Genomic DNA, 15,670 nt, shown 5'->3' on the forward strand with positions numbered 1-15,670 from the left:
GGGGAGGACGCGCAGCCTGAAGGGACTGGAGAGGAGAGTGTTTTAGTGAGGAGAGGAGAGGAGAGCAGACGAGAGGAGAGGAGAGGGGGGGAGAGGAGAGTGTTTTAGTGAGGAGAGGAGAGGAGAGTGTTTTAGTGAAGAGAGCAGAGTGTTTTAGTGAGGAGAGGAGAGGAGAGTGTTTTAGTGAGGAGAGGAGAGGAGAGTGTTTTAGTGAGGAGAGGAGAGGAGAGTGTTTTAGTGAGGAAAGGAGAGGAGAGGAGAGGAAAGGAGAGGAGAGGAGAGCAGAGGAGAGGAGAGGAGAGGAGAGGAAGAGTGTTTTAGTGAGGAGAGGAGAGGAGAGGAGAGTGTTTTAGTGAGGAGAGGAGAGGAGAGTGTTTTAGTGAGGAGAGGAGAGGAGAGTGTTTTAGTGAGGAGAGGAGATGAGAGGAGATGAGGAGAGGAGTGTTTTAGTGAGGAGAGGAGAGTGTTTTAGTGAGGAGAGGAGAGGAGAGGAGTGTTTTAGTGAGGAGAGGAGAGGAGAGTGTTTTAGTAAGGAGAGGAGAGGAGAGTGTTTTAGTGAGGAGAGGAGTGTTTTAGTGAGGAGAGGAGAGTGTTTTAGTGAGGAGAGGAGAGGAGAGTGTTTTAGTGAGGAGAGGAGAGGAGAGGAGTGTTTTAGTGAGGAGAGGAGAGCAGAGGAGGAGTGTTTTAGTGAGGAGAGGAGTGTTTTAGTGAGGAGAGGAGAGGAGAGTGTTTTAGTGAGGAGAGGAGTGTTTTAGTGAGGAGAGGAGAGGAGAGGAGTGTTTTAGTGAGGAGAGGAGAGGAGAGTGTTTTAGTGAGGAGAGGAGAGGAGAGGAGAAGAGAGGAGAGGAGAGGAGAGTGTTTTAGTGAGGAGAGCAGAGCAGAGGAGAGTGTTTTAGTGAGGAGAGGAGAGGAGAGTGTTTTAGTGAGGAGAGGAGAGGAGAGTGTTTTAGTGAGGAGAGGAGAGGAGAAGAGAGGAGAGGAGAGGGGGGGGAGAGGAGAGTGTTTTAGTGAGGAGAGGAGAGTGTTTTAGTGAAGAGAGCAGAGCAGAGGAGAGTGTTTTAGTGAAGAGAGCAGAGCAGAGGAGAGTGTTTTAGTGAGGAGAGGAGAGGAGAGGAGAGGAGAGGAGAGTGTTTTAGTGAGGAGAGGAGAGGAGAGCAGAGTGTTTTAGTGAGGAGAGGAGAGCAGAGGAGAGTGTTTTAGTGAAGAGAGCAGAGCAGAGGAGAGTGTTTTAGTGAGGAGAGGAGAGGAGAGGAGAGGAGAGGAGAGGAGAGGAGAGTGTTTTAGTGAGGAGAGGAGAGGAGAGCAGAGTGTTTTAGTGAGGAGAGGAGAGGAGAGGAGAGTGTTTTAGTGAGGAGAGGAGAGGAGAGTGTTTTAGTGAGGAGAGGAGAGGAGAGGAGTGTTTTAGTGAGGAGAGGAGAGGAGAGGAGAGTGTTTTAGTGAGGAGAGGAGAGGAGAGGAGTGTTTTAGTGAGGAGAGGAGAGGAGAGTGTTTTAGTGAGGAGAGGAGAGGAGAGTGTTTTAGTGAGGAGAGGAGTGTTTTAGTGAGGAGAGGAGAGTGTTTTAGTGAGGAGAGGAGAGGAGAGTGTTTTAGTGAGGAGAGGAGAGGAGTGTTTTAGTGAGGAGAGGAGAGGAGTGTTTTAGTGAGGAGAGGAGAGGAGAGGAGATGAGGAGAGGAGAGTGTTTTAGTGAGGAGAGGAGAGTGTTTTAGTGAGGAGAGGAGAGGAGAAGAGTGTTTTAGTGAGGAGAGGAGAGGAGTGTTTAGTGAGGAGAGGAGAGGAGATGAGGAGAGTGTTTTAGTGAGGAGAGGAGAGGAGAGTGTTTTAGTGAGGAGAGGAGAGGAGAGTGTTTTAGTGAGGAGAGGAGAGGAGATGAGGAGAGGAGAGGAGAGTGTTTTAGTGAGGAGAGGAGAGCAGAGCAGAGGAGAGGAGAGGAGAGGAGAGGAGTGTTTTAGTGAGGAAAGGAGAGGAGAGGAGAGGAGAGCAGATGAGAGGAGAGGAGTGTTTTAGTGAGGAAAGGAGAGGAGAGGAAAGCAGAGGAGAGGAGAGGAGAGGAGGAGAGGAGAGGAGAGGAGGAGTGTTTTAGTGAAGAAAGGAGAGGAGTGTTTTAGTGAGGAAAGGAGAGGAGAGGAGAGTTTTAGTGAGGAGAGGAGAGCAGAGGAGAGGAGAGGAGGAGAGGAGGAGAGCAGAGGAGTGTTTTAGTGAGGAAAGGAGAGGAGAGTGTTTTAGTGAGGAGAGGAGAGCAGAGGAGAGGAGAGGAGAGAGTGTTTTAGTGAGGAAAGGAGAGGAGAGAGTTTTAGTGAGGAGAGGAGAGGAGAGGAGAGTGTTCTAGTGAGGAGAGGAGAGGAGTGTTTTAGTGAGGAAAGGAGAGGAGAGGAGAGCAGAGGAGAGGAGCGCAGAGGAGAGTGTTTTAGTGAGGAGAGGAGAGGAGAGTGTTTTAGTGAGGAGAGGAGATGAGGAGAGGAGAGGAGAGGAGAGGAGTGTTTTAGTGAGGAGAGGAGATGAGGAGAGGAGAGGAGAGGAGAGTGTTTTAGTGAGGAGAGGAGAGTGTTTTAGTCTGAGGAGAGGAGAGGAGTGTTTTAGTGAGGAGAGGAGAGGAGAGTGTTTTAGTCTGAAGAGGAGAGGAGAGAGGAGAGAGTTTTAGTCTGAAGAGGAGAGGAGAGTGTTTTAGAGAGGAGAGGAGAGAGTTTTAGTCTGAAGAGGAGAGGAGAGAGAGAGGAGAGAGTTTTAGTCTGAAGAGGAGAGGAGAGTGTTTTAGAGAGGAGAGGAGAGAGTTTTAGTCTGAAGAGGAGAGGAGAGTGTTTTAGAGAGGAGAGGAGAGTGTTTTAGTGAGGAGAGGAGAGGAGAGTGTTTTAGTGAGGAGAGGAGAGGAGTGTTTTAGTGAGGAGAGGAGAGGAGAAGAGTGTTTTAGTGAGGAGAGGAGAGCAGAGGAGAGGAGAGGAGAGGAGAGGAGGAGGAGAGTGTTTTAGTGAGGAGAGGAGAGGAGAAGAGTGTTTTAGTGAGGAGAGGAGAGCAGATGAGGAGAGGAGAGTGTTTTAGTGAGGAGAGGAGAGGAGAGTGTTTTAGTGAGGAGAGGAGAGGAGAGGAGAGTGTTTTAGTGAGGAGAGGAGAGGAGATGAGGAGAGGAGAGGAGAGTGTTTTAGTGAGGAGAGGAGAGCAGAGGAGAGGAGAGGAGAGGAGAGGAGAGGAGTGTTTTAGTGAGGAAAGGAGAGGAAAGCAGAGGAGAGGAGAGGAGAGGAGAGGAGAGGAGAGGAGAGGAGAGGAGAGGAGGAGTGTTTTAGTGAGGAAAGGAGAGGAGTGTTTTAGTGAGGAAAGGAGAGGAGAGTTTTAGTGAGGAGAGGAGAGGAGAGCAGAGGAGAGGAGAGGAGGAGAGGAGGAGAGGAGTGTTTTAGTGAGGAAAGGAGAGGAGAGTGTTTTAGTGAGGAGAGGAGAGGAGAGGAGAGAGTGTTTTAGTGAGGAAAGGAGAGGAGAGTGTTCTAGTGAGGAGAGGAGAGGAGTGTTTTAGTGAGGAAAGGAGAGGAGAGGAGAGCAGAGGAGAGGAGCGCAGAGGAGAGTGTTTTAGTGAGGAGAGGAGATGAGGAGAGGAGAGTGTTTTAGTGAGGAGAGGAGAGGAGAGTGTTTTAGTGAGGAGAGGAGAGGAGAGTGTTTTAGTGAGGAGAGGAGAGTGTTTTAGTGAGGAGAGGAGAGGAGAGTGTTTTAGTGAGGAGAGGAGAGTGTTTTAGTTAGGAGAGGAGAGGAGAGTGTTTTAGTGAGGAGAGAGAGAGGAGAGTGTTTTAGTGAGGAGAGGAGAGGAGAGGAGAGGAGGAGGAGAGTGTTTTAGTGAGGAGAGGAGAGGAGAGTGTTTTAGTGAGGAGAGGAGAGGAGAGTGTTTTAGTGAGGAGAGGAGAGGAGAGTGTTTTAGTGAGGAGAGGAGAGTGTTTTAGTGAGGAGAGGAGAGGAGAGTGTTTTAGTGAGGAGAGGAGAGGAGAGTGTTTTAGTGAGGAGATGAGTGTTTTAGTGAGGAGAGGAGAGGAGTGTTTTAGTGAGGAGAGGAGAGTGTTTTAGTGAGGAGAGGAGAAGAGAGGAGAGGAGAGGAGAGGAGAGGAGAGGCGAGGCGAGGCGAGGCGAGGCGAGGCGAGGCGAGGAGAGGAGAGGAGAGGAGAGGAGAGGAGAGGAGAGGAGAGGAGAGTTTTAGTCTGAAGAGAGGAGAGGAGAGAGTTTTAGTCTGAAGAGGAGAGGAGAGGAGAGGAGAGAGTTTTAGTCTGAAGAGGAGAGGAGAGGAGAGTGTTTTAGTGAGGAGAGGAGGAGAGGAGAGGAGAGGAGAGGAGAGAGTTTTAGTCTGAAGAGGAGAGCAGAGGATGCGTTACCTGCGAGGAATGTCCTCATCTGCATACTTCACGGCTACAGAGTAGGGTCCCTCCAGCGTAGGTGTGTAGGACACAGAGTGGGTTCCATCACCGTTGTCTGTGACGTCAACTGGCTCAGCAAGACCTGACACAGAGAGACACACACAGACAGAGACACACAGAGAGACAGAGACACACACACAGATTAGGTGAGGTTTCCTAACTCAAGGCGACATCGTCAGCTCCTTCTGATTGCAGTGATGTTCACCTTTAGCCGCAGTGACCGACACGGCCAGCGGGGCCACACCAGCCTTGCTGCAGTCCACAGTGAAGGATTGTGGGACGCCGGCCCTGACCCCTGACCCCACCCCGGGACCGGACACTTTGACCTTACTGGAGTCCACCACGTCTTTCACTGGCACCCTGAATGGACTGCCTGGAGAGAGAGAGAGAGCGAGGGGGGGGGGGGGAAAGAGAGAGAGAGAGAGAGAGAGAGAGAGAGAGAGAGAGAGAGAGAGAGAGAGAGAGAGAGAATATGTGTGTGAGAGAAAGTGAGAGGGAAGGAGAAAGAGGGGATGAGAGAGAGAGGGATGAGAGGTGGTGAGAGGGGGGACAGAGAGAGTCATTATGAAATGCACAAACAACATATTTGACTGGGAAATGGGAATCAAAATGATATTTCAATTATATTGATTATATTATATTATATTTCATGGCAAGCACAGAGAGACTCAGAAAGAGCTTCTATCCCCAGGCCATCAGGATGCTCAATGACAATTAACACTATGTAACAAACCATCAAACACACTCACAGCACACACATTTTAAATAGACAACTCACTGTAGCACCCACTTTACACACTTTAGACACTACACACTTTATATTTATATTTATTGGCAACTCATTGGCACATAGCCACGCCTTGCACCTTACCACCACTATCTAGGAGTACTAAAATCCCAAAAGGAGGTAATAAAATTATCAACAAAAGATCCTACAAACACTTCAATAAGGAAGTATTTGTTGGTGAGGTAGACAAGGTAGACTGGTCTATAGTGTGCAAAGAGAACAACCCCGAAATAGCAGTTAATGTATTTATGAATCTGCTCATGGAAATTGTGAACAGGCATGCACCATTCAGAAAATTTACTGTTCGGTCGAAAGGTGCTTCATGGCTGGATAAAGAAATCCTTGACCTAATGACTCTGAGGGATAATGCAAAGAAAACAGCACATCAACTAGGCTTGAAGTCAGATAGACAAATCTACTGTCAATTAAGGAACAGAGTGACGAAGCTAAATAAAACTAAAAAGAAAGAGTATTATAAACATAGGATTAGTGAAACAAAAAATGATGGGAAAAAACTATGGTCAACACTGAATGAGATAATGGGCAGGAAATCAAATACATCAATCTCCTTCATACAATCTGAAGGTAAATTCATAACAAAACCTCATGACATGGCAAACTATTTCAATGATTTCTTTAAAAATAAAGTTGATAAATTAAGAGGATGTCTACAAAGTAGTGATGGTTCACTATCTCATTCACTAATAAAGAAAGAAATAATGAAAGGCAAAAACTGTCTCTTTAGCTTTAATGAGATTGATAGAGCAACAGTTTTGAAATTAATTATGTCTCAAGCTGATTCCACTTCCTCTGGTATAGACAACTTAGACAGCAAAATACTTAAACTTGTGGTTAACTCTGTAGCTACTCCTATATGTCATATATTCAACCAGTGCTTAATCAGTGGGGTTCATCCTACAGCATGGAAGGAAGCTAAAATCATCCCACTTCCGAAAGACAAAAATAAAACATTTAACGGTCCAAATAGCCGTCCGATCAGTATTTTACCATTGCTAAGCAAAATAATAGAAAAAATAGTATTCAAACAGGTCATGGATTACTTTTCCAATAACAATCTGCTCTCAGCCTTTCAGCATGCATACAGGGAAGGTCATTCTACGAGCACTGCACTCTTGCAAATGAGTGATGACTGGTTATCAAGTATGGATGACAAGAAATTAGTAGGTGCCGTTATGTTGGATTTCAGTGCAGCATTTGATGTAATTGATCATACCTTGCTTGTAGATAAGCTAAAGTGTTACGGTTTCACCTCCAATGCACTATCATGGTTTATTAATTATCTCTCAGGGAGACAACAGAGAGTCTTCTTTAATGGCAGCTTTTCAAAATGGAATCCCATTAACTGTGGGGTTCCACAAGGAAGCTGCCTAGGGCCTTTGTTATACTCCATCTTTACCAATGATTTACCGTTGGCTGTAAAAAATGTTTAAAACAATTATGTATGCTGATGACACAACATTATACAGTGCAGCTACAGCTGAGCAAGATGTAACTGACACCTTAAACAGGGCCTTAACAGACATTTATGAATGGATTGAGTGCAACAAGTTGGTGATAAATATCTCTAAGACAAAGGCCATTGTGCTTGGATCTAGACACATGTTGGGCATGCATCCTCAATTAAAACTGTCAATTGGTACCACACAAATTGAACAAGTGAACACAATAAAACTTCTCGGAGTTACTATCGATAGCTCCTTATCTTGGTCTAAACATATAAATAATATTGTCATTAAAATGGGTAGAGGAATTTTTATGACTAGGAAATGTTCTGCTTTTATCACTCCCTCCATAATGAAATCTGTTATTCATTCTTTGTTTTGTCTCATTTAGAATACTGCCCTGTTATCTGGTCGTCAGCTACAAAATCGAATTTAAAAAAGTTGCAGGTTGCTCAGAATAAAGCGGCTCGCCTGGTACTAGGCTGTTCATACAGGACAAGTATTGGTTTTATGCATGAACATCTGGCATGGCTGATGGTTGAAGATAAAGTATCGATGAGTCTTCTAATGCTGCTGCGGAACATTATTAGCACTGGTAAGCCATCTAGCTTGGCTCAGCAGTTAGAAATGACTTCTGAGCATGGTTACAACACTAGAGGGGCCGCTTCTGGTAACATCAGAACAAAATCAGCACCAAAATCTAATTTTCACAAACTCACTGGCATATATAGGTCAATAGCACTCTGGAATGCTCTGCCGAAAAACATCTCATCCACAATACATAATAAAATTACTTTCAAAACAAATATTAAGAGATATCTTGCAAACATGTCAAGTATGTAACTGTTATCTGTGTATTATATATATTTTTTTGTTTGACAGGAATGTTAGATTTTATAATGTGAATTTGTATACATTTTTTATTTGTGTTTTGTTTAAATTTTTATTCGTATTCTTTGTTGTACATTTGTAATGTATTTTTTTTGTCTAGGACCCCAGGAAGACTAGAGGCTCTTTCATGGGTCTCTAATGGGGATCCTTTAATAAACATAAAACCACAAGGTGGCACCACAAGCTACCTCATCCCATTTACCTCATCCCATTTATATTGTACTGTAACTACTCTGCATTGTATATTGTACATTATGTATATTGAAAATGTTTGTCTTGTTTACACTTGTTTAAGTACTTGACTTTCTATTTTACACTTATTATAATTATCCATCTTTACCTAGCACACTCTCAGGAGCAAAACAGAAAGAAGCATTTCATACAAAAGTATCCTGTATGACAACTAATAAAGAAACTTGAATTTTGAATTTGAAACGTGAGCAGCAAAGATCGTATTGTACTGTGTCTTGTTTTAAAAGAAAAATACAAAGAATGAATAAACTAAACTCACAAACCCCCCCCCCCTCTTCCTCCACCCCCCTCCCTCCTCTCCCTCCCACCTCCCTCCCTCGTCTCTCCCGCTCCCTCCCTCCTCTCCCTCCACCTCTTCCTCCACCTCTCCCTCCCACCCGTCTCCCTCCCTCCTCTCCCTCCACCTCTCCCTCCACCTCTCCCTCCTCTCCCTCTCTCCCTCCTCACTGAAAGCACAGCTCAGCATCTGTCAGTGAAAGGGTTTTTTACGAGGAGACAAGCGGTTCCTTTCCCGGAGAAAGTCTGTTAAAAACCACCACATCTTTTAAATTCAGCCAATAACAGCAACCGCAACTTTCAACTACAGCCAATAAAAACACTGAGGGCTAATCTGCGGAAGTGTAAACTCAAAACGACGTGATGTCATCAGGAAATAAACAGTATGATGTTGTGAGGGAATACACATTGCTCCATTTAGGAGTCTAGGAGAGGAGAAGAGAAGTGAAGAGAAGTGAAGAGAAGAGAAGAGAAGAGAAGAGAAGAAGAAAAGAAAAGAAAAGAAAAGAAAAGAAAAGAAAAGAAAAGAAAAGAAAAGAAAAGAGGAGAGGAGAGGAGAGGAGAGGAGAGGAGAGGAGAGGAGAGGAGAGGAGAGGAGAGTAGGAGAGGAGAGGAGAGGAGAGGAGAGGAGAGGAGAGGAGAGGAGAGGAGAGGAGAGGAGAGGAGAGGAGAGGAGAGGAGAGGAGAGGAGAGGAGAGGAGAGGAGAGGAGAGGAGAGGAGAGGAGAGGAGAGGAGAGGAGAGGAGAGGAGAGGGAGGGGGGAGGGGAGGGGGGAGGGGGAGAGGAGAGGAGAGGAGAGGAGAGGAGAGGAGAGGAGAGGAGAGGAGAGGAGAGGAGAGGAGAGGAGAGGAGAGGAGAGGAGAGGAGAGGAGAGGAGAGGAGAGGAGAGGAGAGGAGGAGAGGAGAGGAGAGGAGAGGAGAGGAGAGAGAGGAGAGGAGAGGAGAGGAGAGGAGAGGAGAGGAGAGGAGAGGAGAGGAGAGGAGAGGAGAGGAGAGGAGAGGAGAGGAGAGGAGAGGAGAGGAGAGGAGAGGAGAGGAGAGAGGAGAGGAGAGGAGAGGAGAGGAGAGGAGAGGAGAGGAGAGGAGAGGAGAGGAGAGGAGAGGAGAGGAGAGGAGAGGAGAGGAGAGGAGAGGAGAGGAGAGAGAGGAGAGGAGAGGAGAGGAGAGGAGAGGAGAGGAGAGGAGAGGAGAGAAGAGAAGAGAAGAGAAGAGAAGAGAAGAGAAGAGAAGAGAAGAGAAGAGAAGAGAAGAGAAGAGAAGAGAAGAGAAGAGAAGAGAAGAGAAGAGAAGAGAAGAGAAGAGAAGAGAGAGAGAAGAGAGGAGAAGAGACACCAGAAGGGGGCGGGTCTTACCAGGGATGGGCACGGCTCCGTAGGTGATGTTGACGTCGTACAGGCCCGGTGTGAAGGGGACGTACTCCACGCTGCAGCTGCCATCTTTGTTGTCTTTACACGACATCTTGGATTCCGACGGACCCTCCACAGTGATGCCCACACCCCCGATGCCTGCCCCTCTGTCAGGCAGAGAGATACAAACTAACATCAGCTCTGTCAGGCAGAGAGATACAAACTAACATCAGCTCTGTCGGGCCGAGAGATACCAACTAACATCAGCTCTGTCGGCCGAGAGATACAAACTAACATCAGCTCTGTCGGGCCGAGAGATACAAACTAACATCAGCTCTGTCAGACCGAGAGATACAGACTAACATCAGCTCTGTCACACAGAGAGATACAAACTAACATCACTGCTTGTTATATTCAAAAATAGAAGATTAAAGTGGCAGTTCACCCAAAATAAAAACACATTTCTTCCATCTATCCATCCAGATCGTTTGGTGTGATTTGCAGAGTTTGAGATGTCTGCTATAGAGATGTCTGCCATAGAGATGTCTGCCATAGAGATGTCTGCCGTAGAGATGTCTGCCGTAGAGATGTCTGCTATAGAGATGTCTGCTATAGAGATGTCTGCCATAGAGATGTCTGCCATAGAGATGTCTGCCATAGAGATGTCTGCCGTAGAGATGTCTGCCGTAGAGATATCTGCTATAGAGATATCTGCCGTAGAGATGTCTGCCGTAGAGATATCTGCTATAGAGATATCTGCCGTAGAGATGTCTGCCATAGAGATATCTGCCGTAGAGATATCTGCCGTAGAGATATCTGCCATAGAGATATCTGATGTAGAGATGTCTGCCGTAGAGATGTCTGCCGTAGAGATGTCTGCTATAGAGATATCTGCCGTAGAGATGTCTGCCGTAGAGATGTCTGCTATAGAGATATCTGCCGTAGAGATGTCTGCCGTAGAGATGTCTGCTATAGAGATATCTGCCGTAGAGATGTCTGCCGTAGAGATGTCTGCTATAGAGATATCTGCCGTAGAGATGTCTGCCGTAGAGATGTCTGCTATAGAGATATCTGCCGTAGAGATGTCTGCCGTAGAGATGTCTGATGTAGAGATGTCTGCCGTAGAGATGTCTGCCTGTCTGAGCTGAATGTTTTTATTTTTTGTACTTTGTGTGAACTGCACCTTTAACCGCAACCATCTCACATGAGGGGTGATTTGTGCCCCTGAGGGATTTATGTTGGCACCGTTGTGAAAAAGACAATAATGCGGCAGCCATAGGTTCACATCCTGGCGAAGGTAAAGCCAGTGTGTGGTGTGTTCTAACCTGGTGATGATGGTGAAGTGGTTGGGTGCGTGGGTGAACGCCTGCTCCAGCCCGGGGCCCGTCGCCACCACCCTGCTGGGGTCGGAGCCCTCTGTCACAGGGACCCTGAACGGAGAGCTGGGCACCGGAGTGTTGTCGTATTTCACCTGAACGCTGTGGGCACCTGGGGCACAAGAGACGTGGCGAGGCGGTCACACATCCATCCATAATCCATCATCCATGCATCCATCATTACCAATTCATCCGGGGCGAGTGGCCCATCATTCCTCCGTGGGGGTCGCTGGTTTCCCCCCGTGGTGGTGGTGGGGGCGGGACCGGGCAAGATGGGGGCGGCACACTGTGCGTGGCAGTGTGAGTGCCACACGGGCTGTTTGTGTTTTACTTCGGCCATGACGTGCTTTATCAGGGGGGGGGGGGTGTCTCGTCATGACGTGCTTTATCAGGGGGTGTGTCTCGTCATGACGTGCTTTATCAGGGGGTGTGTCTCGTCATGACGTGCTTTATCAGGGGGTGTGTGTCTCGTCATGACGTGCTTTATCAGGGGGTGTGTCTCGTCATGACGTGCTTTATCAGGGGGGGTGTGTCTCGTCATGACGTGCTTTATCAGGGGGTGTGTCTCGTCATGACGTGCTTTATCAGGGGGTGTGTCTCGTCATGACGTGCTTTATCAGGGGGTGTGTCTTGTCATGACGTGCTTTATCAGGGGGTGTGTCTCGTCATGACGTGCTTTATCAGGGGGGGGGTGTCTTGTCATGACGTGCTTTATCAGGGGGTGTGTCTCGCCATGACGTGCTTTATCAGGGGGTGTGTCTTGTCATGACGTGCTTTATCAGGGGGGGGGGTGTCTCGTCATGACGTGCTTTATCAGGGGGTGTGTCTTGTCATGACGTGCTTTATCAGGGGGGGGGTGTCTTGTCATGACGTGCTTTATCAGGGGGGGGTGTCTCGTCATGACGTGCTTTATCAGGGGGTGTGTCTTGTCATGACGTGCTTTATCAGGGGGGGGTGTCTCGTCATGACGTGCTTTATCAGGGGGTGTGTCTCGTCATGACGTGCTTTATCAGGGGGGGGTGTCTCGTCATGACGTGCTTTATCAGGGGGTGTGTCTTGTCATGACATGCTTTATCAGGGGGGGGTCTTGGATGGAGATGTGGTGGGGATTGATGTGTGTGGGGTGTTTGGGGGACTGGCTGTTCCGGGGGGGGGGGTTAAACATGCCTTTGAGCAAAATTATTTTATGCCTATTCTTACGTCTGCACTTTATGCATTGTTTTTATTCCGTCAACTGTGTGCTGATTTTATGCCTATGTTCATTTTATACCATTTGCTGTGTGGCGCTTTAGGCTGCGGTCCATGTGTGAAAAGTGCTATATAGATGGTTAAATATTTATTATTATTATTATATTGTAAAAAGATTTACGCATTGAAATGTTTGTAAAGTCTCGAGGATATTGAAAATGAGGGTGGTGACCTCAATTGTCCTTTCGAGAATAAATAAAGGTTTTAATTAATCAATTTAGCCACCTATTGATCTATCGAACCATCCATCCCTCTAACCAGCCTAATCATCATCATCCATCCACTTCTTCCTCCCTCTTCCTCCTCCATCCATCCTACCCTTCTCATAAGGCGTGTACTCCACGGCGTACGTCCCGTCGCTCTTGTCTTTGACCAGGCAGTCGGTCAGCGCTCCGGACGGGTTGGTGACCTCGGCGGTCACGTGGTCGCCTCCCTGCCGCGACAGCGAGCGAGCGTCCACCGTGAACTCTGTGGTGGCCTCCTGGAAGACCGCTGGAGAGGAGAGGGGAGGAGAGGAGAGGAGAGGAGAGGAGAAGAGAGGAGAGGAGAAGGGAGGAGAGAGGAGCGTAGAGGAGAGGAGAGGAGCGTAGAGGAGAGGAGAGGAGAGGAGAGGAGAGGAGAGGAGAGGAGAGGAGAGGAGAGGAGAGGAGAGGAGAGGAGAGGAGAGGAGAGGAGAGAGAGGAGAGGAGAGGAGAGAGGGTTGGTGTCTGGAGGGAGTCAGGGACACTACTGACCCAATGTACCGGCCAGTTCCAAGCCGTAAACAAATTTGAATCCCTACCCACCTTCAAAAAAAACGCTCAAAGAGCACCTACGGGAGGCCGCAATTCGAAACTGGGCCCTGTAAATGTCCAACCCCCCCCAAGCCAACCCCCTCCAATGTACAGTTTCTTCCCCCTCAAATGTATATACTCTCTTTTAGAAACTCCGTCTCTTAAACAGTACTGTATCTCGTGTATGTCATAAATGTAATGATGAATTGAAAATGGGGGACCCTGATGTAAACAAGACGAAAGTCTCTGGTCTGCATCCCCTTAACAATTGTATGTATTGAGCCGTACTGTATTGTACCCATTCTGCAATCTGTTAATAAAGTTTTCAATCAATTCCTTACGAGCTGCTGCCGATTGTACTGTTCATTCTATTTGACTCTTTTATTACAGGTTCTAAACTGTACTGTGTGGGTATTAGGGCTGACCCCTATTAGTCGATTAGTCGACTAATCGGTCGAAAGGAGCCGTAGTCAACTGGCCAACATCTTAGTCGTATATAAAAAATATTATTATTATTTTCTTTTTTTTATCATTCTTTCCAAAAGAAAAGAGGCCTAGAAGCGTGGCTAACGCTAATGGCACGCATACCAGAGGCTAACTGCCTACGAAAACAGGCACCGAGGCACTGAAAGAGGATTTCACCATCTAATGAACACACTAGACTAGACAAATATCAAGATGTATCCATCAGTGGACCAATTGCATGCTTTGAAGGACAAGAAGCCTTCAGTCGACTCCTTCAGACATTAAGCACCCCCACAGCCCAAATGGAATGATACAAAATTAAAAATTAAAATTAAAAATTAAAAATATATATATATAAATTTTTTTGACCAATAGTCGACTAACGGCAAATTTTGGCCAATCATAGTCGACCATCCAAATCCTTAGTCGGGGACAGCCCTAGTGGGCATCAAGCAGGAAGAAAGACTGTCAGGTTTTAAAACTGTGTAGGACCCAGACCTAGAACTGCACCCTGAGAGGGAGGTTTGCCCTGAGAGGGAGGTTTGCCCCGAGAGGGAGGTTTGCCCTGAGAGAGAGGTTTGTCCTGAGAGGGAGGTTTGTCCTGAGAGGGAGGTTTGCCCTGAGAGGGAGGTTTGCCCTGAGAGGGAGGTTTGCCCCGAGAGGGAGGTTTGCCCTGAGAGGGAGGTTTGCCCCGAGAGGGAGGTTTGCCCCGAGAGGGAGGTTTGCCCTGAGAGGGCGGTTTGCCCCGAGAGGGAGGTTTGCCCTGAGAGGGAGGTTTGCCCCGAGAGGGAGGTTTGCCCTGAGAGGGAGGTTTGCCCTGAGAGGGAGGTTTGCCCCGAGAGGGAGGTTTGCCCCGAGAGAGAGGTTTGCCCCGAGAGGGCGGTTTGCCCTGAGAGGGAGGTTTGCCCCGAGAGAGAGGTTTGCCCTGAGAGGGAGGTTTGCCCTGAGAGGGAGGTTTGCCCCGAGAGGGAGGTTTGCCCCGAGAGGGAGGTTTGCCCCGAGAGGGAGGTTTGCCCCGAGAGGGCGGTTTGCCCCGAGAGGGAGGTTTGCCCTGAGAGGGAGGTTTGCCCTGAGAGGGAGGTTTGCCCCGAGAGGGAGGTTTGCCCCGAGAGAGAGGTTTGCCCCGAGAGGGAGGTTTGCCCCGAGAGGGAGGTTTGCCCTGAGAGGGAGGTTTGCCCCGAGAGGGAGGTTTGCCCCGAGAGAGAGGTTTGCCCCGAGAGGGCGGTTTGCCCTGAGAGGGAGGTTTGCCCCGAGAGAGAGGTTTGCCCTGAGAGGGAGGTTTGCCCTGAGAGGGAGGTTTGCCCTGAGAGGGAGGTTTGCCCCGAGAGGGAGGTTTGCCCCGAGAGGTTTGCCCCGAGAGGGAGGTTTGCCCCGAGAGGGAGGTTTGCCCCGAGAGGGCGGTTCAAAGGATCAAAGTGGGTATCAAACAGGAAGGAAGACTGTCAGGTTTTAAACCGTGGATACCAAACAGGGAAGGTAAAGACGACTTTAAACTGTTAAAACAGTAATCCAGAACTGTTTTAGTTCAAGTTCTTTAATAGTTGTCATACAGAAGTACAGAATACTTTCATACAAAATGCTTCTTACTGTTACGCTCCAGAGACTGTGCTAGACAAGATAGTATCAAATAACATAATAACATAATATAGCATGAATTTAGAAGAAGAAAATGAGGTCACAGTTGTTCGGTATAGACATATGTACAATGTTCTGAGTTACCATATAATATACAATACACAATACTATGCAGTGTACTAATGTACAGTACTATCTAGTGCAAAGCAGAAATGGGATGAGGTACAATTTTAGGTACAATTTACAGTAAGGTGTACGAGTTGTAGTGCAATCCTTCATCCATAAATATAAAGTGTGGGGAGTGGGTGCTACAGTGTGTTTGTTTAAAGTGGGTGTGTGCTATAAAGTGTGTGTAGTGGGTGCTACAGTGTGTTTGTTTAAAGTGAGTGTGTGCGTGTGGATGTGTGTGCTATGTGTGTTTGGTGGTTGTTGTTGTGTAGTGTTCATTCATTGTTCGTTTAGCAGCCTGATGGCCTGGGGATAGAAGCTACTTCTGAGTCTTTCTGTGCTCGCCTTGAGACTCCTGTATCGCTTGCCTGACCGCAGCAGTTCAAAGAGGCAGTTGTTCGGGTGGCTCGAGTCCTTAATAATTCTCTTAGCCTTCCCCTTGCACCGCTTGTTGTAAATGTTCTGGAGGGTGGGGAGCCCCCCTCCAATTGTGCGTTCGGCTGAACGTGTCACTCTTTGTAGTCTGCTTTGGTCTTTTGCAGTGCTATTCCCAAACCAGGAGGTGATGTTGCCGGTCAAGATGCTCTCTATTGTACATGAGTAGAAGTTCTTAAGGATCTTCTGGCTGACTTGGAACTTCCTTAGGGAGGAAATAGTGCACTGCTGC

At 47.6% G+C, this 15,670-nt stretch overlaps 1 protein-coding gene across 1 annotated transcript in view; it reads right to left on the reverse strand.

The window, feature by feature from the left end:
- LOC311229892 (filamin-B-like) overlaps positions 1 to 15,670 on the reverse strand; it is a gene marked incomplete at its 3' end in the record, with an annotated part of 367,515 nt that overhangs the window by 78,112 nt on the left and 273,733 nt on the right. The window contains 6 exon segments of the mRNA XM_084315961.1: positions 3 to 25; positions 4,342 to 4,465; positions 4,589 to 4,756; positions 9,405 to 9,565; positions 10,724 to 10,886; positions 12,341 to 12,514. Coding sequence (XP_084172087.1) covers positions 3 to 25; positions 4,342 to 4,465; positions 4,589 to 4,756; positions 9,405 to 9,565; positions 10,724 to 10,886; positions 12,341 to 12,514 — 813 coding nt within the window.

The sequence above is a fragment of the Notolepis coatsorum genome (genome assembly GCF_963971535.1).
Source record: "Notolepis coatsorum genome assembly, chromosome: 6".
Classification (NCBI taxonomy): Eukaryota; Metazoa; Chordata; class Actinopteri; order Aulopiformes; family Paralepididae; genus Notolepis; species Notolepis coatsorum.